The 22,718-nt window shown below is 42.5% G+C and overlaps 1 protein-coding gene across 6 annotated transcripts in view; it reads left to right on the top strand.

The window, feature by feature from the left end:
• Positions 1–22,718, top strand: part of TBC1D1 (TBC1 domain family member 1) — a 286,650-nt gene that overhangs the window by 121,845 nt on the left and 142,087 nt on the right. For all 6 annotated transcript variants that reach the window (XM_089678369.1, XM_089678373.1, XM_089678372.1 and 3 more), the window contains exons 3-6: positions 5,331–5,855; positions 11,726–11,815; positions 15,235–15,339; positions 19,492–19,624. In XM_089678369.1, the coding sequence (XP_089534495.1) occupies positions 5,331–5,855; positions 11,726–11,815; positions 15,235–15,339; positions 19,492–19,624 (853 nt within the window). The remainder of the gene's footprint in view (positions 1–5,330; positions 5,856–11,725; positions 11,816–15,234; positions 15,340–19,491; positions 19,625–22,718) is intronic.

The raw sequence follows: 22,718 nt of genomic DNA, 5'->3' as shown, positions 1-22,718 counted from the left end.
TTCTGCTTTCCTGTACCAGAAATCTGCCTTTGAACTGCTTTGCCAACAGCGTCCGGGTGCCCTGGACCTTATTTCCCTTCTTTATGCAGCTTTGAACAAGCGCACAACGCATACTTCTCTTTCATATGTTGTTCAGTGGGAGCGCGGCCTGGGGGCAGTCATGGATCCAGAGGACTGGAATAGGGCCTGGTCGCTTATAGCTAAATGTTCATTTAATACACCCAGGCTGGAGGCGGCATACAAAGTATTGTTTCGTTGGTATTGGGTTCCGGCTCATTTGGCCCAGGCAAACCCTGCCTGCAGTGATCGATGCTTTCGGGGTTGTGGCCATCGTGGTGAACAAATCTGGTGGTCATCCCCGAGACTGCTTCGCTTTTGGTCTCGTGTGTTTGGCCTCCTTTTCACCTTGTTTCATCTCTCCATACGTCGGGATGCTCGGCATGCTTTGCTTCATTGTCCCATACCGGGCCTCTTGGTTCACCAGCAGAAGTTGGCTTCCTGTTTGTTTTTGTCAGCCACTAGAACAATTGCTCAGGCCTGGAAGAGCCCGTTTGTCCCTCTTTAGGAGGTGCAGGACCGTATGACCACTATGATGCTCAATGAACAGATGTTGAGTATTTGCAACGACTCCCAACGTAAATTCTTGAAAATATGGGACCCGTGGTTGCAATATGCCTTTCCCACACTCCCCCCGGCTAGTCTGGAGATGTGATGTTGTTCGGCATTGGCGTTCTTGGATCCCTGCTCTTTTGTTATCTTTTTTTTTTTTTTTTTTTGTACTCCTTTTTCTTTTTTTTTTTTGTTTGTTTTTGGTGTGGCAGTGGATAGCTGCCTTTAGTTTGAGTTACTATCAGCTTTATACTAATGTTTTGTTATTTAAGTGCCATTGACAGCCCCTGCGTGGGCGCACCTTTTGCTCTGTTGGTGTTAGAGCACTGATTGTACTACTTTTTATAATTTTTTATGTGCAGTTGATAGCCCCTGCGTGGGCGTGAATTGTTGCTCCTGTGTTAAACTGTTACAAATTAATAAAAGCCATTTGAAATACAAAAAAAAAGTTATACTCCTACACCCACAGTTGATCCTATTCTGCATTGCAGTGTACATTCAACTCCTGCACTTTCCTTTTTTCCTCTGTAAAACATGTTACAGGGACTCAGGGGCGGACTGACTATTTGGAAACTCGGGCACTGCCCGAGGGCCTGGGGTAAGTAGGAGGCCCCATAAGATGCCCCTGGTACCTTTTTTTCATAGGCTTTTTTTGAGTTTGGACAAGGACACAGGGACCCCATGATCCCTTATTGCCCGGGGGCCCCATGAGTTGTCATTCCGCCCCTGCAGGGACTCAAAGCAAAGAATGTGGTGCGGCCCATTCACACACATTTTACAGCAAGAATGTACATATGAACCAACCACTAGAGCTGGTTCCATTATTCACTGCATAAATCTTGAACAGAAATTGTACATGAATGGAATATAGAATGCCATGACTGTCTCTGTCTCTGGAATCGGACATCTATGTTTTGAAAGCTGTTGAAGTTTACTCGAGGTCTTAATGAAGAACGTGCTAATATTTGGAATGGGATCTGCGAAAGGCTTTTATATAACAAGAGGCTTTCATGTGTGAGTGCTGCGTTCTCTGGCGTCACAATCTACAATTCTGTCATCTAGAGCTGTGCAGAGTACGACACACAAGTATTGTTCTGCTGTACGTTGTACTTTCAGCCATCCTAATAAGGGTTCGTTTACAGCCCAATCCCCTCGTTCAGCGTCAAGTTCTGCATGCACATTGACACGCATTTCTGATGCTGCATTTGCCATGGTTTTGTTTTGTTTTTTTTTTCTTGCTTAGTTTATTTATTATTTTAGTTGCATTATACTTGTATTTTTAGTGTCTTTTTTAGGCATTATTTAGTATTTTTGAGTTGTGTTTACATACGTTTTGGTATGCTTATATGAGAAAAAATGTAGCCTACTGTACTGTTTTTTTTATTTGTTCCTGAAAGCCTTGCAGAGGTATAGACTAAGCTCATTGACATACATAAATTTTTCTTTCATACGTGTTTGACTGCATTTTGTGTAAACTTGCTCTGGGGGCTCATTTAGACTTTAGGTTGGGGGAAGGGGTAAAAACATATGGTTGAGCCACATGAAAAACTCGTATATGGGGGTGTTTACATGCTGTGGGCACAATGCTTTTGCTTCACAGCAAAAATTTTCCCTGCAGCAGGCAGTATCCCAGCTGAAGATGACCGATTCAAATGAATAGGGCCACCCAGCAATCGCATGCAATGCATGTTGTAATGGCATGGTGATACAGAACTTATTATTATACAGTATTTATATGGCACCAACAGTTTGCGCTGCGCTTTACAAAATGAAGGTAGACACTTAATAGTGAACAGGCAGTGAGGTGGCAACATATTGCTTCCTGATCCCATCAAACGTCTGTGAAAAGCAATCCAGCTGCAGATTGCTTTTTAGAGGTGTGGAAATCCTGCCACCTGTCTAAACCTAGAAGGGTTTGCTTCTCTATAACAAGCCATCCACAATATAAACTGTGGGCCCATACATAAACATGTGTTAGCACTCAAGGATTTCATCAGATGGAAAATGTGTAGTGCTGGAAGTGAATTGGACATACAGTATATAGGATCGTGTGTGTGTGTCAGTTATTATATACAGTAGAAATATTTTATCTTTTCAGGATGATAAATAATAGAGACTTATAAGAATTTTGCTTCTGAATTCATGAAACTTTTGTGCAACATCATTTCATGAGAAGTGCTGGCTATGGACTGCTGATGAAGATGTCCCGGATGTCTAACAGTCGCAGTGTGGGGAAACGCGGTGACCTCTGCAGACCTCCCAGGCCAACTGCTTCTGGGTATATGGGGTGGGTTGTTTCAGTGGGGTGGTATGTTGCTGTAATGCACAAGTTTTAGAACCCCTGTCCATGCTTTTTTTTTCTTTTCCGTGCGTGTGTGTTTGAAGCAGTTGAGCAGTTTGTTTGGATTTCTTTAAGCCTGTGTACCAAATGAAAGAAATCTGTAAACGTATGGCCAGCCTAATATTTGTCCTTTTTGTTAATCCGTGGTACAAATGAGGTAACGGCTCTTTTTATTCCAGTAACCATATCTGTGCGAAAACATTTTTAATTGTATATATTTTTTTTTTTTTTCCACTCTCCTCTTATTAGTATTCTCTCATTTATACTGTTATCCTAATGTTTATAACATGTGATAATGCTCTCGCTGTGTTAACAGTTCAGACCAAAGTAATTATGATGTCAGCTGTCTGGTATTTTTTCTTTTTTTCTTTTTTTTTTTTCTTTTGAGAGTGACTCAAGTTTAAAAAAAAAAAAAAAAAAAACCTTTTCTCCTAGCCTTGCCCTTTTACCAGGGTGACTTGGGTTGTGGGAAGCAGTGTCCAGAGTTTTCTTGGCGGTATTACTGAATAAGGCCTTATTATTGCTTCTTCCAGCAATAAAAGCCATGTTATGTCTCTTTTCATCCTTCTGCGGTTTGATTGTACATCTTAAAGATTTGAGGGCTACATTGCAATATACTGTCACCATGGTAGATGGGTGACAGTGGCCTTTACCAGGGGTCTCCAATCGTTTCAATATGAGGGCCGCATCTAATATTTTTTCAAATTGTTCACAAGCCAAAAAAAAAAAAAAAATCAAGGAAAAACTATTTTTTTTTCATTTGTAAAACTGGTGTTTTTCTGTAATTGGCATGATGTGATTTTAGAATTGAGAAAAAACTTAAAGGCCAGTTCACACTACATGCATTTCAGTTGCTTTTTTTCTGCATCCAAAATGCACAGAAAGTAGGTTATATGGTTGTCAATGTTCTAGTTTACATCGGTGCTTGCAGTTCCAGTGGGTTCTGGTTGCAGAAACAAAGTAGAATATGCTGCATTTTTTTTCTGCACAGAACAGCACTGAAACACGGTAAAGCATCAAAAACGCACTGGAATGCACCAAAAAACGCTTTGGAACGCACACATCCCTATTTAAATTGAAGAAAAAGAGAGGGGGGGAAAAAAATGAACTGGAAAGCATAAAAACGCACTGGAACTCGTCAAACGCACCGGGACGCGTCAAAAACATGCATGCGGAAACGCATCTGGAACACATCTGGACTGCATTTCTGTAGTGTGAACTGGCCCTAAAAGCAGAGAAAATCTTTTATATCAGGGTCCCCCTTACGTCAGAGGACCAGATAAAATCTTGCAGCTGGCCAAATTTGGCCCAGAGGCCACAGTGTGGAAGCTCCTGGCTTCCACATTAAGCTCTATGGCTCCATGCTCATTGGCTTAAGAAAAAAGTTGCTCCTACAGGAGTTCAGCGTTTTTGCCTGTAGAAGCAACTGTTTCCCTTTGTGTCCATGCACATTAGTAGTCTACAGGCATTTTTTAAGCTCCATGTTTAGAGGCAGAGAAAGAACCTGTCCTGTTTTTTTGTGTTTTTGAAAGCATTTTTCTGGCAGGAAAAAAACGCTCTTAAACACTAGTAAAAAAAGGCTCCCAAAATTAGCATTTTTTTTTCCTGCCAAGAGCGGAAAGAGTGCAATGGCATGTTTTTTAACCTAGTGTAAAATGTTGGAAGCATGATTAAAATGTACCACAGTGCAATGCATTGATGTGGGCTTAAGTGGTTCTAAAGAAATAGGAGCAGGGAGGCTGAATCCCACTGTCATTGGACACAGCAATTGCGCTCCGGAGTGAGCCCGCACGACACTAGTGCCCCCATGGGAAGCTGTTTCCTGTTGGGGGCACTAGTCAGAGAGGAGGAGTCGGGAGCACCAGCAGGGGACCCGAGAAGAGGGGGTTCAGGGCCTCTGTGATATTCTATTGCAAAGAGCAGGTAAGGGTTGTGGTGGGTGATTGTTGTTGTTTTTAATTTTTTTTTTTTTCTTTTACAGCCACTCTAGTATTTTTTTTTTTTTCAGATATATAATATCTAATATTATCTCTGGGCTCCATGTTCTGTTCCATTTGTGCTCTCCAAACAAATTACAGTCCTTTTTTCATTTGCAGTCTTACACTGAATGAAGAATTTTTTTTTTTTTTTTATAGTTTTTTTTTTTTCAATTGTATCTGATGTAGCAGACTGTAGCATGCCACTATTTTGTATGCGTGTGCTGTAGTTGCAGTTTGCATTTATCTGTGGATTTTTGACTATAAAAATGGCAAAGGTGTGAATGAGGCTTTTTTGGAATGTGTTGGATCGAACATTTAATGTCCCCACTAATATGTAATAGTTGGATATTCTCTGTTCCAATAATGGCTTCTTCCAATGTATGTATTTTGTGTTCTTGCAGGTGCCTGAAATAATTGGCTCTATTAGACAAGCTGGAAAGTTGGCCCGTCAAGAGGAAATCCATTCTCATTTGTGCGATGGAGATGACGCTTTCTCAAAAAAGTTTGAAGTCCTCTTCTGTGGCCGGGTGCTTGTAGCCCACAAAAAAGCCCCACCAGCCCTGATAGATGAATGTATTGATAAATTCAACCATGTCAGCTGTACCAAAAAGAAAGATAGTGATTCTTCATCTCCAGTGATGCTGCCGGCGGATGTTAGCACTGGAATATCCTTTGGTGACAAACTACGGTCTGTTTTTCAATCAACTTTTAATGACGAAGAAAAACAGAAACCTATTCGTAAATCTTACTCCCAGCCTGGCCTGAGGACTAACAACTCCTTTCAGAGGGACTGGAAAGATGGCCACTGCAGCCTTCCTGGATCCTTTGAGGATGGCGACAGTAGTTTGGATTTACAAAACTTGAGTGAAGAAAAGAACTGTGTCCAACCAACAGACATGGAAGAAAACCAGACTATGCTGTTCACAGTATGTATGGAGAGATAATTCCTTATACACACAGTGTGTGGGCTGTCAACAAATGAGTGTAATTAGGAATATATGTTTGTCAGTGCTTTATGAAATGATGTGCTCCAAAGCAGGACCAGGAGCCATTTTATTTGGCCTCTAACCAAGCATGTGATCCATTCAAGTGAGTGAGGCTACTCTGAAACTGTCTCACAACTGAATGTGGCACACTAGTGTGGGGTTCAAGGGGTAAAGCATACAACACCACCTCACTGTGAAGTGGTCTCTGAAGAGCGAACCAAATGTGGATCACTCTTCGGAGACCAAAGCTAATGTGGAGGAGCCCAAAGTGTTCATTCTGCAGTCAGTCATTTCATCCAACAGCTGGCTATCCTAGCGGAGAGAGTGAGAGCCCTGAGCATCAGTCAGCTTGCATATTTAACCCCTTGGCTCCGGCACCTCCCGGCCCTTTAAGGGTTTCAGAAGCCAGGAGGCAGGGTGGGGTTTTAAGGTCATGTGACCGCTGTGATTCGCCGTCATGGCGGTCACATGATCTGGAAAGGTCCGGATCGAAAGAGGAGATCGGGACCTTTCCGCGAGTGCAGGGCACACGCTCTCAGCACATATGTTTTTGTTAATTGCGCGCAAATGTGCGGCCGCTCGGCGTCAAGGCCAGGAAGCCGGGAGGTCACACATTTGCGTGCTGCCGGCGTGAAGAGGTTAAGGACCTGTGACTAGCTGAAACTAATATTACTAGTTTAGATGTTGACCTGGGAATGGGGGCTTTATCTGACCCAAAGCTCTACAAAACATCAAACTCTGAAGCACCTTACCATCTGTAGGACAGAAAGCTATGTGACGCCATACACCAGGGGTGCCCGATCTTTTGAAGAGCGAGGGACATTTAAATGATTTGGTAACTGGTCTTGGGCCACAATGAAATGAAATGGTTCAAAATTTAGATTTTTTTTATTTTTATTAGCTGACAGGAGGAAGAGGAGAAGAAGCTAACTTCAGTGGTTGCAGCAGGAAAATGGAAAGGATCAGTTGCTGTATATGCTGCCCTTCTCGTCCAAGTGTAAAACAGAATTTGACAGGGAGGCTAAAAATTCCCCCTGGAGAATGGGTCGGGGTCACCATAGCCACTGACTCCACACCAGTGATTGGGGGGGGGTGGTAAAAACACGTGTCAAGTATGGGGTTTTACTGCCTCCTAAACCACAAATGTACACAAGCCCTTACTGTCCTGAGCCCCCTATAGGGCTGTTTTCACACTGATGTACTACAGTTTACTTGCAGCTGCAGTTTAGCTGCACTTTGCCATAGACTTTTATATTTTTATATTTTTCTGAAAGCACACTAAAACTTCTGCATTCAGTTTGAGGTGGAGGGCCATGTCAGAGGGCTTCGAGGGCCACAGGTTGAGCACCCCTGCCATACACCATTGTTTTCAATGTTTTTTCTTGACTCAGTTTTGAGCTAATTTCTCTTTAACTGCCTTCCACCTGGCCCATAGACAAATGACGGACAAACTGGAGTACTGTTATCCTGGGAGGACGTCATGACATCCTCCCAGTCTTTTGCCTCGTGAACGCCCTAGGGGGCCACACTGCTGCGCGATCTGTCACCCGTTTGTCCACCGAACTCAGCAGATGACAGATCATTGTACTGGGCTTGACCAATTATTGCGATCACCTGACAGATGTACACAATGGGGGAGATTTTGCGAAACTGGTGCGCGCAGAATCTGGTGCAGTTGTGCATAGTAAACAATCAAGCTTTGGCAAAAAAACCTAGAATCGAACTAGTTGAAGTTAGAAGCTGATTGGTTACTATGCACAGCTGCACCAGATTCTGTGTGCACCAGTTTTAGTAAATCTCCCCCAATGAATGGTTTTCATACTTTTTGTGGTGATCTGTGATTGTGCTGTGATTGGCCCTTCCTGTACTATGTGATCACTGTGATCATCTGTACAATTTGATGGCCAGTCACAGATCACAGCTTTCACGTTAGCACACAATGGATGCTATTCATAAAAATGATTTGCTTTTAACGGTGATTATCACTGTTCTAAGCAATCATGGGTTAAAAAAAAATCCTGATCACTTCCCCAGAGTAGTACAGTGTCACTGCAGTAACAATGCACTTCTCTGGTCACAGTAGGTGAAAAAAAAAAGCTTTAAAAGTGTGTGTGTGTGTTTTGTTTTTTTTGTTTTTTAATTATAATGTCTCAAGTCAGTATTGCTGATCACTGCCACACCATATGGTCATCATAGGATGACCCTGTACTGCTCTGGTGTGTGGGAAAAAAAAATTATGTCATTTTCTTCATTTAACAAAAAATCACCATGCCTCTTGCCAAATACCTTAGTTTGTCTGCTTTCTAAAAAGGGGTCATGTGTGGGTTATTTGCACTGTCCTTGCATTTTAGGGCCTCAAGAAATAAAATAGGCCGTCCGTACATCAATTTTCAAATATACGTGTATACCATATTTTGTAGACTCTATAACATTTATACATACTAAATATTATATACTGATTTGGGTTACCAAAGAAATGTAGCAGAATAAATACATACGTTTGAGAAGAAGAGATTATTTATTTGCAAAACTCTATAACCGAAATGGAGGAATATGTCTTTGTTTTGTTTGTTTGTTTGTTTGGTACTTGTCTGTCTGTTAATTCACCGGATTTATATATATATATATATATATATATATATATATTTATTTTTTATATGTTTTATTTAAATATATATAAATCCGGTGAATTAACAGACAAGTACCGTTTGTTTTGGTGTATGTTTTTATTTTGTTTAAAAATTTTCAGTATTTTTTTCTTTTTATATAGCAAAAAAAAAAAGAGATTAAATAACATCAAAGGAGTTGAACATTGCACTGGCTAAAGTGTTGCATGACTGAGTTGTCATTCAAAGTGTGACAGTGCTGAAAGCTGATAATTGGCCTGGACTGGAAGGGGGTGAAAATGCTCGATATTGACGTTGTTAACGATCAAAAAATGCCTGTTCACACTAACTTATTAACTGACTGAGCTGCTTTATAAAAAGAAAAATATAGAAATGAAAGCATACCTAAACTTAAACCATCAGCAAAGATGTAATGTAGTTATGGTGGCTGAATGAGTTTTCTTTTTTTCTCCCTCAATATTTACCTGTTGCTTCTGCTAGTAACATACTTCTTGCCCTAGAGCAGGGGTGTCCAAACTATGGCCCTCCAGCTGTTGAAGTACTACAAGTCCTATCATGCCTCTCGGTGTCTTCCCTGTGGATGTCAGAGTCCTCGTGGGACTTGCAGTTCTTCAACACCTGGAGAGCCATAGTTTGGACATCCCTGCCCTAGAGAGTGACAATGCTCACTCATTTTAATATATTGTAGAAAAATAAGTCCTGTGTAATAATAAAAGCCACATTGTCCGTCTAGGACAGGGTGTTTCTTTAGGACTACAGAAAACCTCCCTTCTCCACGTTTGCATAACATGGGGGAGATACTCTGTGTTCCCCAGATAGAACTGTACCTCACTGTAACCAATAAGTCGCTGTGCCTCTGCTGTACTGTTTTAGGTTTCTGGTAGGATCTACAGGCATTGTTTTAGACTTCTCATACAAGAAATTGCTTTCAGTGGTTTAACAGACCAAAAAGCAGGAAGGGTAAAAAAAAGCCATTTCCGGTTGATCTGGTCTTAGTGGGCCAAAGTTTACTTTTGGCTCAAGTTTTCAACAGCCCATGAGCATTTTACAAACGTATTTATTTGGGCTTATTGCACATATTCTATAGCAGGGCTGCTGGCATTTATGTAAAATATGTCTACATGTTGCCAATCCTACCTGAGCTCACGTCCTATAGACAGACTGATTATGTGCTGTACTAGTACTAGACTTTGTTAAAGTGGAAGTAAAGTTCTCCTACTATTCACTGCGGGCAGGCTAGTGCTTTTATTGCATGCAATGTCTCTTCTGCAATAAAACAAACCTACCTGCCTGCTTACCGTGATCCCCAAACTTAGCCTCGGTTCATACTATGAGCAGCATGTGAATCGCACAGGAACCGCACTGCATTCTATTCAGTTGTCATGCGATTCAGTGCAGTGCGATTTGATCCCACTCATTGTCAATGTGCTCAAATCGCACCAAATTGCACAAAGGTGATGCTGGAGTGACTGCATGTAAACAGTGGCTTAAAAAGGCTGCAGGAGATAATCAGAACTGAGACACCAAAAGATTGAAAACAATATTTGCATGAGAAACAAAAAAGGGCAATAAATTGCAGCTTACCTATCCTTGGATGTTGTCTGCATTAGTTTTTCTCTCTTTTTTTTTTTTCTCCAGTTGACAATCCTGGGAATAACGCACGTCCTTTCTGTGGCTTTGATCACTCTCTGTACAGTATGATGGTAGCAGTGTTGTCACACAAGGTTGCTTTCCAGATTTGGTCAACTAAATGTCCTCCTCCCATCTTTATTGCATAGGGGGAGGTTTTCTGTAGTTCACAGAAGTTGGTTTGGATTGAAGATAAAATTGTTTCATATATCCGGCTACTGGAAAGATCAGCAGGTATTTTCTGTACTTGCTAGAAATGTTCCTGGCCTGGAAAATAAACAAATCCAGCCACCACATCTAAGGAGTGGCAAGTTGCAATATATTAAATGTAGAACTAAAGGCACAATGTTTTTTTTTTTTGTTTTTTTTTTTGGTAGAGTAATGGAGGGTCACAGCCCCTGTCGGGTTTTTATTTTGCCCCTGTGTGTATGGGGAGACTTCACTACTTGTTTGATAATCAAGCCAAAATAGGAATGGAGAGAAAATGCCTTTCAACGTGAGGGAAATCTCTGATTGTCACCAGGGTTATCAGAACTAGTGTCCACATTGGAAGATTTCCCTTATATTCATGTGCTGGTGACAACCCAAAATTAGGAATTTCCTTTCTTCCCACCTGAGCGAAGCGTTTTTTTAACAGTTTTTCAGGTGTTTTGTTGTGAATTTTATTGTGTGTTTTTGAGTAGTTTTGCACATTTTTGTACAGCGTTCTTACATGTCTTTGAGCTTTGGTGGTTTAAGGAGCTGGCACATGCCAGCCTCCTAACCAGTGACTTGTCATTGGTTGTTAGGAGCCAGATTCCTAACGACTCATCCCTGCTGATGGCAAAATGTAAGTGAAAAAGCTGGCATTGGGGGGGTTAGTACAGCATGGGGGTTCCCCCAAATCCATACTGGGCTCTTTGGGTCTGGTAAGGATTTTGAAGGAGTCCCCACACCCAAAAAATAGTGAGGGGTCCCCCCCTCAAATCAATCTCAATTGATGAGGGCAAGGGCCTTTTCTCCACAACCCCTGTGGTTCTGGGGGTGTAGTGGGTAGCTTATTGGAATCTGGAAGCCCCCTTTGTGAATGAGAATGGGGTACATAATACCTCTTCTCATTCATCAAAAAAATGTCAAAAGTAAATAAAATGTTTTTGACAATTCCTAATTTAAGAACAAAAAAAAAAAATGTGCCCTGATATAAATCCACCATCAATCACGATGAACGAAAAACGGCGCCTGCCGAACATGACCGATTCCGCCACTTGTCATTCGCCAAATGACAGCACCATGCCAATCCCTCTGCTGCACTAAGTAAACAAAGGGCGGGATCACCTGGTGATCTGGTACCCAGTACAGTCCCCCAAATGTAGTTGTAAAAGAGACCTAATAGAGATGGTGAATCTCCCTAACGAGGGCGCAGACAGCAATAAGAAACTGACAGGGGTTCTAACCTCCTCTTCACTCTATCCAAGAGTATAAAAAATTTTTCTTTAGTAATACTTTAAATGTTTGCTCTTGGGTTCAGGTGTGCTTTAAACTTTCTTTCTTCTTTTTTTTTTTTTTTTTTTAAAGATTGGTCAGTCGGAGGTTTACTTGATCAGCCCTGACACAAAGAGAATTGTTATTGAAAAGAGCTTTAAAGAAATATCCTTTTGTTCTCAGGTAAGTCCATATTTTTTATAGTATTAGTAAAATATTTACTATTTAAAGAGTCAGCAGCCGCAAATACTGTAGATGCTAGCTTTTAAGAACCAAACCCTTTCCTGCCCTGGGATCCAGTGCTTTCAGTTGATTCTTCACTGGTCTTCCACTCTCTTGCACCTTGGAATTCGGAGCCAGTTGTGACTACTGGATATCTCACAGCTGGCTTCCCACTACACATACTCAAGGGAAAGTGGTTCTGTGGGACTGGTCTTGCAGCCTCCTGGGACTTATGATGTATATCAGGCGGCCACGAGAGGAGAGGTGTGGCTGGCGGCCCAAGCAGACGTCCTTGTTTGTCTTGGTGAGAATTGAGGAAGTGGAAGCTGGTACCAGTCGGAATAAAAAAGGTACCCTCTCACCATGAAAGTGCGTGAAGATCTGCTTGCATCTTGAAGTTGACCTTCACTCAAGAATATTCCAAGGCTTGTTTGCTGTCCCCTCATCCATCTCACAGATATACTCCGCCTACTGTGTACACAGCCATGACATGGCGCTGTCACGCATAACCACACTGATTCACCACTGTGTACAGTGCAACCTATGGCGGAAAGACCAGGAATCAAGAAACTGGTCTTTAAAGTGGACTCTTCTGTAATTTACAAATTTGCATCAATCATTTCCTGCCAAATCGCAATATACGTTCCTGAAGATGGCTGTTCAGTATTGATGGGTGTTGCAGTGACCACAGGCTGGAAACTGTAGACACTCAATGCAAAGAGAGGTCACCAGCACGCCAAAGATTCCTCAAACGGGTCCAAAACTTTATTTCCTGGTCACATGATACATACAAAGGCAATGTTTGGGAGCCATGCAGGGCCCCATTTGTCCTGTTAGAGGCCCAGCGTGGCTCCGAGATGGTGCCTTTGTTTGTACCATGTGACTATGAAATACAGCTTTGGACCTGTTTAAGGAGTCCTTAGTGTGCTGGTGACATTTCTTCGCATTATATACAATATTTAAACCCTTTCACAACATTAGGGCTCATTCACATCACTTACAGTGTGGGAGCGCATGAAAGCATTTCACTTCAAGGAAACGGTCTGCTTTCTGCAGATATGTACGGGTGCCATTAATTCTTAACGGCACCCCCATGCATCTAGCAAATGCTGTTGTGCTTGCAGCCACCCAAACGCATGCTACCATAGGACTATGCAGTTTGGTGTGGTGGGATTTGAAAACTCATTCCTGAGGTACTTTTTGCATGTTCCTGTGAATTGGGCAGCCCATAGAAATTGAGTTGCAGAAAACATGCCACGCGGAATATGCAAAAAAGCACACACTCGAACCCACCTCTATGGTGTGAATGCACCCTTAGTCTGTATATCTATGTGAATTGGATGAAACTAGACATCCGTGTCTGAAATGTCTGCAGGCAAAATGCTGAAACCCCAGCTAAAATACCATCACTAGATCAGGCTTGGCTGTCATTTAAAGGCCTTTGGAAGCTTGAGCCTTTACAACCACTTTATGGTTAACATAATACTGTGGCCATGCGTTGCATGTCTCTCTGGTTTACCTTTGTGATTTTAGATGTAGTGTTCAAGAGGGTTGAGTTTATTTACTGTACAGTGGGTACAGAAGAGAATTGCCCCCTTTTAAAATAATCACCATTTGTTGCTTTTGTAGTATGAAATTAAGACACACAGTTTTTTGTTTTATCCAGCTGTATTTACTCAGTGCACCTTATAACATCCGAGTGAAAGATATAACATCAACATGTCAGGAAAAAAAAAACAAAAACAGAATCGCCGAGTTGGAAAAATGACCAACCCCCCCCCTGAATTGAAAACTAACTTAACACACTCCACTCACACAAAGCCATTTGGCTTTCAACTGTGATTTAGATGTGGTCATTTTGATTAGCTTGGCATGAAAAGAACTTTCCTGGAGAATTTCAGTCCTTGATGAGGCAACTGACGCAAACAATCAACTGTGGATGGCAAGGCACTGTCAAAAAGATCTGCGGGTTAAAGTTGTGGACAGGCACAGTGAAGTGTATTATTAAGAAGTGGAAGGTACTTGGAACAACTCAGACCCCCCCCCCCCCCCGGATCAGGATTTCGCTCCAAAGAGAATGAGCCACGAGGAAACTGGTCCGATAAGCGCCAACACGTGCCAGTCATCTAGGAGACTGACAGAACACAGCTCTGCCTATGTAAGCAAGGCAGAGCTGTGTCCTGTCAGTGGCAGTGTGCTATAGAATTTAGCACAGTACCTAGTGAAAACAGAATAGTAAACATTACACATGGCTAGACACACAGTTAACCCCTTGCTCACCATAGATGTTTAACCCCTTCCTAGTGCATATGTTTAGCACTGTATTAATGTCGCTGGTTCCCACAAAGTGCCAGTTAGTGTCTGATTGTCTGTTGCAATATCGCGGTCCCGCTGTAAGTCGCTGATCATCGCCATTACTAGTATAAAAAAAAAAAATTCCAGTATGTATACAATAGTTTGTAGACGCTATAACTTTTGTGCAAACCAATCAATATATGGTTATTGGGGAAGTAAGAAACAGCCAAGCAGATCCCCACATCAACATAAGCGACGTTGATTCAGAGATCTCTCTCACTGTGTCTTTTTATTCTGACAGCTGGCACTATAACTCCCCCCTTTTCCCACCAGAATACACAAATAAGCTCTTCATCCATTGGCTGCAAGCACTGATTGAATGTTGGTTTTCCAATACAACCATTTGTTCAAGAGACTCTTGTCTAACAACTGGCTTCTTTCAGACAGCAGTACACCCATACCAAAATTTGGCCAGTTCCCTCTGAGCTGGACGATTTTTACTTCCACGTATTCCACATGCATCAAACACAAGGCCCACCATGCCATTTTTCATGTGCCCTTGCACCTTTCCTGCAGCTGCTGCACCCTCCTTGTCTCCACCCCCCCCCCTTTCCCCATCTCAGTATTCAGCAGCAAAGGACTGAACTCCTCCTACGGATCCTGTACCTCTCTGTGCTGCCACAGCAACCAAAGTGTCTATTCTACATAAAGTCCCAAGAGCTAAGCCTCCCATCTCTTTTCTCTTTTTTTTATAAAAACAATACACATCTTCTAGAATTTAGACTATATGTGCGTGCTTTAGATGATGACCTTACATAGTTAGTCTGGCTGAAAAGACAAACGTCCATCCAGTTCAACCATTAAAAAAAAAAAAAAAAGTTATAATCCTATACCCACAGTTGATCCAGAGGACGGCAAAAAAACCAGCAAAGCATGATCCAATTTGCTCCTGCAGGGAGAACAATTCCTTCCTGATCCCCCGAGAGGCAATGGTAGAACTTTGTTGGGATTATATATAGTGCTCAGTTTTGCTCTGTGATTGATTTCTGCTATCTCTCATGCTTTGAATTCTTGTTTCTGTTTAGGGAATACAGCACGTGGATCACTTTGGTTTCATCTGCAGGGAGCCTTTAAAAAATGGAGGCTGTCAATTTGTATGCTATGTGTTTCAATGCACAAATGAAGCATTGGTACGTATTTTATTATATGCATATTGCATTCCATATAATGTTCTCCTAGGTTAGTCACAATCTAGCCAAGAGGGCATATAGAAGTCTTTTTTTTTTTTCTTTTTTTTTTCTTTTTTTTTTTTTTTTAAGACCTTAAGAAAAAAAATACATTGTACATTTTCTGTTTACCAAACAGTGTATGGTCCTTTGTTTCACCTTCAGCAGGCTGTTTACTGCAAAAAGAGATTGGATTTTATCACTATTTTCTCCAGTAGTCTGCATAATATCTAGGGCTATGTCAAAGTTCTATTGACAGAGTTGTTTGTTATCAATTTTCTATAGGTGCTAGATATCCAGGACCGATCTGCCTACAAGAATACAGTGGGGCAAAAACGTATTTAGTCAGCCACCAATTATGCAAGTTCTCCCACTTAAAAAGATGAGAGAGGCCTGTAATTGGCATCATAGGTAGACCTCAACTATGAGAGACAAAATGAGAAAAAAAATCCAGACAATCACATTGGCTGATTTGGAAAGAATTTATTTGCAAATTATGGTGGAAAATAAGTATTTGGTCAATATCAAAAGTTCATCTCAATACTTTGTTATATATCCTTTGTTGGCAATGACAGAGGTCAAACGTTTCCTGTAAGTCTTCACAAGGTTGGCACACACTGTTGCTGTTATGTTGGCCCATTCCTCCATGCAGATCTCCTCTAGAGCAGTGATGTTTTGGGGCTGTCGCTTGGCAACACGGACTTTCAACTCCCTCCAAAGGTTTTCTATGGGGTTGAGATCTGGAGACTGGCTAGGCCACTCCAGGACCTTGAATTGCTTCTTACGAAGCCACTCCTTTGTTGCCCGGGTGGTATGTTTGGGATCATTGTCATGTTGGAAGACCCAGCCACGTTTCATCTTCAATGCCCTTGCTGATGGAAGGAGGTTTGCACTCAAAATCTCACGATACATGGCCCCATTCATTCTGTCCTGTACATGGATCAGTCGTCCTGGTCCCTTTGCGGAGAAACAGTCCCAAAGCATGATGTTGCCACCCCCATGCTTCACAGTAGGTATGATGTTCTTTGGATGCAACTCAGCATTCTCTCTCCTCCAAACACAACAAGTTGTGTTTCTACCAAACAGTTCTATTTTTGTTTCGTCTGACCATATGACATTCTCCCAATCCTCTTCTGGATCATCCAAATTCTCTCTTGCAAACTTCAGACGGGCCCGGACATGTACTGGCTTAAGCAGGGGGACATGTCTGGCACTGCAGGATCTGAGTCCCTGGCGGCGTAGTGTGTTACTGATGGTAGCCTTTGTTACGTTGGTCCCAGCTCTCTGCAGGTCATTTACTAGGTCCCCCCGTGTGGTCCTGAGATTTTTGCTCACCGTTCTTGTGATCATTTTGACCCCACGGGGTGAGATCTTGCGTGGAGCCCCAGATCGAGGGAGATTATCAGTGGTCTTGTATGCCTTCCATTTTCTAATTATTGCTCCCAGAGTTGATTTGTTCACACCAAGCTGCTTGCCTAATGCAGATTCAGTCTTCCCAGCCTGGTGCAGGTCTACAATTTTGTTTCTGGTGTCCTTCGACAGCTCTTTGGTCTTCACCATAGTGGAGTTTGGAGTGTGACTGTTTGAGGTTGTGGACAGGTGTCTTTTATACTGATAACAAGTTCAAACAGGTGCCATTGATACAGGTAATGAGTGCAGGACAGAGGAGCCTCTTAAAGAAGAAGGTACAGGTCTGTGAGAGCCAGAAATCTTGCTTGTTTGTAGGTGACCAAATACTTATTTTCCACCATAATTTGCAAATAAATTCTTTCCAAATCAGCCAATGTGATTGTCTGGATTTTTTTTCTCATTTTGTCTCTCATAGTTGAGGTCTACCTATGATGCCAATTACAGGCCTCTCTCATCTTTTTAAGTGGGAGAACTTGCACAATTGGTGGCTGACTAAATACTTTTTTGCCCCACTGTACATTTTTTTTTTTTAATATGAAGTGCGCACGCTTTAATCACCTTAATGTACAGGTTTTTGCCTATATGGGGTGGGGAAAGTTCATGATGAACTTATTACAAAAGCACCAAGTGTTGTCATTATACATTTGATCACACCAGAGCTACACTATATATGGCATATGTAAAGTTTCATGTACATATCTCTTTGCTGATCATTACTATCATTAGAGTTGGGAAAGCCTGTAGGGTAGTGAGGAGCAAAGCATTGACTCATGGTAGTGGGAGCTCTGCTCCTTTACCGATCTCCTGTGTTAAATTCTCTCTAGGGAAGGCAGATCAATAAGCTCCCTGAGACCGTTGAATTTAGTTAGAATGGAGGAACCACTGAGCATCACAAGGGACACAGGAGATTGATGCTCTCGAAGGTTTCTATGTACAGACTTTGGCTAGCCATCCATCCTTGATCAGTGTGATGATCAATGGCATAAGTATTTACTTCTTTACTGGTACAGCTTTATTTGCATCTACCATTTATCAACTGAGTCATTGTAACAATGTCCTTTTCTGTTTTTTTTTTTTTTCATTGAGGGACACTGGAAGTATTGGGCGGTGGGCAACCCTGCAAAGTAAAAAAAACAAAAAAAACCCCCAAGAAAACAGAAAACTGGAGACTGCCTACTTCTGAAACTGGCATCAGATGAGGCCAAAGCTTTCACCTGGTAGAGAGCTTGCAAACAGAAGACCAGGTGACAGCCTTGCATATCTGGGAAACAGATGCTTGATAATCAAAAGTACTTACAGATCTAGTAGGGCTCACCTTTAGGATGGAGCCCAATCCTTAAGATCATAAGACCTTAGGCTTGGATGATGGTTTGCCTGAGCCACCTAGAAAAGATGTAGTGAGGAACCAGAGCACCCTTCTGGTGTCAATCAGGAATAACAAAAAGCAAATCTTTTTCGAAAAAAGCAGTAGATGAGTTACTCATGGCTGGAACCATATCCCGACAGTGGAGGAAAATTTGCTTGGGTGATCTGGAGCCATTCAGACAAATAGAGGAACTATGTCCTGGTTGAGGTGAAAGGTGGAAACTACCTTTTAGACAAGAAGGAGGTCCTAGGCCTCCACACCACATTTTACCATTGTAAAGCCGGAAGGGCTCCTTGTAGGATAAAGCCACAAGTTTACACACTTTCCTTACAGGACTGATGGTAAAAGGAATCCCACCTTGTGAGAGAGAATAGAGGGGATTGTCCCTCTAATGGGTGCAGACACGGGTTTTGATGCACAGAGATAAATGTTTCAGATTTCAGAGTCACCGGAAATAGACAGGGGAGTTACAAGAGACCTTCTGTCAAAAGGTCTTTATCAGGGAGTGTAAGGTCAACAGTCACTTAAACAAGGCAGAATTGGCTGAAACATGGCCTTTTGATAGCGCTGAGAGCCAAACACTGCTCTAAACCTATCTGCAGGAAGGGGGGAAATTCCATTGCTGTGCTTGTCTCTCAGCACTTTCTGCAGGAAGAGGGAATTCCATTGCAGTGCTTGTCTCTCAGCACTTTCTGCAGGAAGAGGGAGTTCCATTGCAGTGCTTGTGTCTCAGCACTTTCTGCAGGAAGAGGGAGTTCCATTGCAGTGCTTGTCTCTCAGCACTTTCTGCAGGAAGAGGGAGTTCCATTGCAGTGCTTGTGTCTCAGCACTTTCTGCAGGAAGAGGGAGTTCCATTGCAGTGCTTGTCTCTCAGCACTTTCTGCATGAAGAGGGAGTTCCATTGCAGTGCTTGTGTCTCAGCACTTTCTGCAGGAAGAGGGAGTTCCATTGCAGTGCTTGTCTCTCAGCACTTTCTGCAGGAAGAGGGAGTTCCATTGCAGTGCTTGTCTCTCAGCACTTTCTGCAGGAAGAGGGAGTTCCATTGCAGTGCTTGTCTCTCAGCACTTTCTGCAGGAAGAGGGAGTTCCATTGCAGTGCTTGTCTCTCAGCTTTTCTGCAGGAAGGGGGAGTCCACTGCTCTCTGTATAGCTTTGCTACAAAACTGAGGTATGCTGGTGGTAGGAGGGAATATCCTGGGCTGAACTGTGTTGTTTGCCAGTGTCCAATCCTCCTGTAGGCGGCAGTATAACCCAAAGGTTAAAAATTACCTGTGTCTCTCCATGGACTCCCAAGAAAAACATGTTATGGCCTTTTCAGTGATAACGCTCTTGTTTCTGCAGGTAGATGAAATTATGTTGACTCTGAAGCAAGCATTCAGTGTAGCTGCTGTGCACCAGACCTCGAAGACTGCAACACCTCTGTGTGACGGATGCCCCATGCAGTGCATGCACAAACTCTGTGAGAAGATAGAGGGTGAGTGCCTACACACACACACACACGCACACACAAACAGTTGTGTTCAAAATAATAGCAGTGTGTTGAAAAAAGTGAATAAAGCTCAAAATCCTTCTAATAGCTTTTATTTCCATACACACAAATGCATTGGGAACACTACACATTCTATTCCAAATCAAAACATGAAGAAAAATATATCAAATGTGTGTTGTTCCTCTAAAAAAAATTGAAGAAAAGTGAATATTAGACTGTTCAAAAAATAGCAGTGTTTGTATTCTTCTTTACAAACTCAAACATTCACTATATAAACTGAAAAATGTTTGAAGATTTTGCTTTCCTTTGAATCATTTACCGTATTTTTCACTCCATAAGACGCACTTTTTTTCCCCCCAAAAGGGGGGAAAATGTCAGTGCGTCTTATGGAGCGAATGTAAAGCGGCTGGTCCGGTATTTCTGCCGCCACCATGTCAGAATATCGGGCCGGCCGCTCATCTCTTCTCTCCTGCAGGACCTTACCTGTTCCTTGCGCCAGCGCTGCAGTATTCCCGCGGCGCCTTCTGTGACAGCCTGGTGCTCATTGTGCATGCGCGAGAAGCGCTGCGCTTTGTGAATGGTCTGGTGTCTTCTGGGACACATGACAGGTCCCAGAAGGCTCCGGGCCATTCACAAAGGGCAGCGCTTCTCGCGCATGCGCAGTGGGCACCTGGCTGTCACAGAAGCAGCCGCGGGAAGAAGAAAGAAGGACAACTCCGCGGAAGTGGGAGCAGGTACCTGTCAAATTCAGGTACCCGTTCCTCTTCCCTCCCCAAAGGTCTGCAGTCTCTGGTAATCTCCTTTACTGTCTGCAGTCTCTGGTCATCCCCTGCACTGTCTGCAGTCTCTGGTCATTCCCTGTACTATGTCCGCAGTCTCTGGTCATTCCCTGTACTATGTCCGCAGTCTCTGGCCATCCCCTGTACTGTGTCCGCAGTCTCTGGCCATCCCCTGTACTGTGTCTGCAGTCTCTGGCCATCTCCCGTACTATGTCTGCAGTCTCTGGTCATCCCCTGTACTATGTCTGCAGTCTCTGGTCATCTCCTGTACTGTGTCCGCAGTCTCTGGTCATCTCCTGTACTGTGTCCGCAGTCTCTGGTCATCTCCTGTACTGTGTCCGCAGTCTCTGGCCATCTCCTGTCCTATGTCCGCAGTCTCTGGTCATCCCCTGTACTGTGTCCGCAGTCTCTGGTCATCCCCTGTACTGTGTCCGCAGTCTCTGGTCATCCCCTGTACTGTGTCTGCAGTCCATTGGTTCAGAATATTTTTTTCTTGTTTTTCTCCTCTAAAACCTAGGCGCGTCTTATGGTCAGGTGTGTCTTATGGAGCGAAAAATATGGTAATTAATATTTAGTTGTATAAGCACTGTTTCTGAGAACTGCTGTACATCTGTGTTGCATGGAGTCAACCAACGTCTGGCACCTGTGAACAGGTATTCCAGCCCAGGATGATTGGACTACATTCCACAGTTCTCTATTTCTTGGGTTTTGCCTCAGAAACTGCATTTTTGATGTCACCCCACAAGTTTTCTATTGGATTAAGATCCGGGGATTGGGCTGGCCACTCTATAACGTCAATCTTGTTGGTCTGGAACCAAGATGTTGCACGTTTACTGGTGTGTTTGGGGTCATTGTCTTGTTTGTACACCCATTTCAAGGGTATGTATATAGTGTATGTATGTATGTACAGTTGTGTTCAAAATAATAGCAGTGTGTTGAAAAAAGTGAATAAAGCTCAAAATCCTTCTAATAGCTTTTATTTCCATACACACAAACGCATTGGGAACACTACACATTCTATTCCAAATCAAAACATGAAGAAAAATAGATCAAATTTGTGTTGTTCCTCTAATCAAATTGAAGAAAAGTGAATATTAGACTGTTCAAAAAAATAGCAGTGTTTGTATTCTTCTTTACAAACTCAAACATTCACTATATAAACTGAAAAATGTTTGAAGATTTTGCTTTCCTTTGAATCACTTAATGAATATTTAGTTGTATAAGCACTGTTTCTGAGAACTGCTGTACATCTGTGTTGCATGGAGTCAACCAACTTCTGGCACCTGTGAACAGGTATTCCAGCCCAGAATGATTGGACTACATTCCACAGTTCTTCTCTATTTCTTGGTTTTCCCTCAGAAACTGCATTTTTGATGTCACCCCACAAGTTTTCTATTGGATTAAGATCTGGGGATTGGGCTGACCACTCCATAACATCCATCTTGTTGGTCTGGAACCAAGATGTTGCACGTTTACTGGTGTGTTTAGGGTTGTTGTCTTGTTGGAACACCCATTTCAAGGGCATTTCCTCTTCAGCATAAGGCAGCATGACCTCTTCAAGTATTCTGATGTATTCAAACTGATCCATGATCCCTGCTATGCGATAAATAGGCCCAACACCGTAGTATGAGAAACATCCCCATATCATGATGCTTGCGCAACCATGCTTCACTGTCTTCACAGTGTACTGTGGCTTGAATTCAGTGTTTGGGGGTCGTCTGACAAACTGTCTCCGGCCACTAGACCCAAAAAGAACAATCTTACTTTCATCAGTCCACAAAATGTTGCGCCATTTCTCTTTAGGCCAGTCAATGTGCTCTTTGGCAAATTGTAACCTCTTCAGCACGTCTTTTTTTCAACAGTGGGACTTTGCGGGGGCTTCTTGCAGATAGCTTGGCTTCACATAGGCGTCTTCTAATTGTAACAGTACTCACAGGTAACTTTAGACCTTCTTTGATCTTCCTGGAGCTGATTGTTGGCTGAGTCCTTGCCATTTTGGCTATTCTATCCATTCGAATGGTAGTTTTACGCTTTCTTCCACGTCTTTCAGGTTTTGGTTGCCATTTTAAAGCATTTGTGATCATTTTAGCTGAGTAGCCTATAATTTTCTCCACTTCTTTATATGTTTTCCCCTCTCCAATCAACTTTTTAATCAAGGTACGCTGTTCTTTTGAATAATGTCTGGAACGACCCATTTTCCTCAGAATTTCAGAGAGAAATGCACTGTAACCAGCATGTACAACATTTGCTGCCTTCCTTCCTTAAATAAGGGCAATAATTGCCACCTGTTTTTCAAAGAA

This window comes from Staurois parvus, unplaced genomic scaffold (genome assembly GCF_062004578.1).
Source record: "Staurois parvus isolate SC_StPar_1 unplaced genomic scaffold, SC_StPar_1.0 ptg000204l, whole genome shotgun sequence".
NCBI classification, from domain to species: Eukaryota; Metazoa; Chordata; class Amphibia; order Anura; family Ranidae; genus Staurois; species Staurois parvus.
This window is presented reverse-complemented; position numbering and strand designations above follow the sequence as displayed.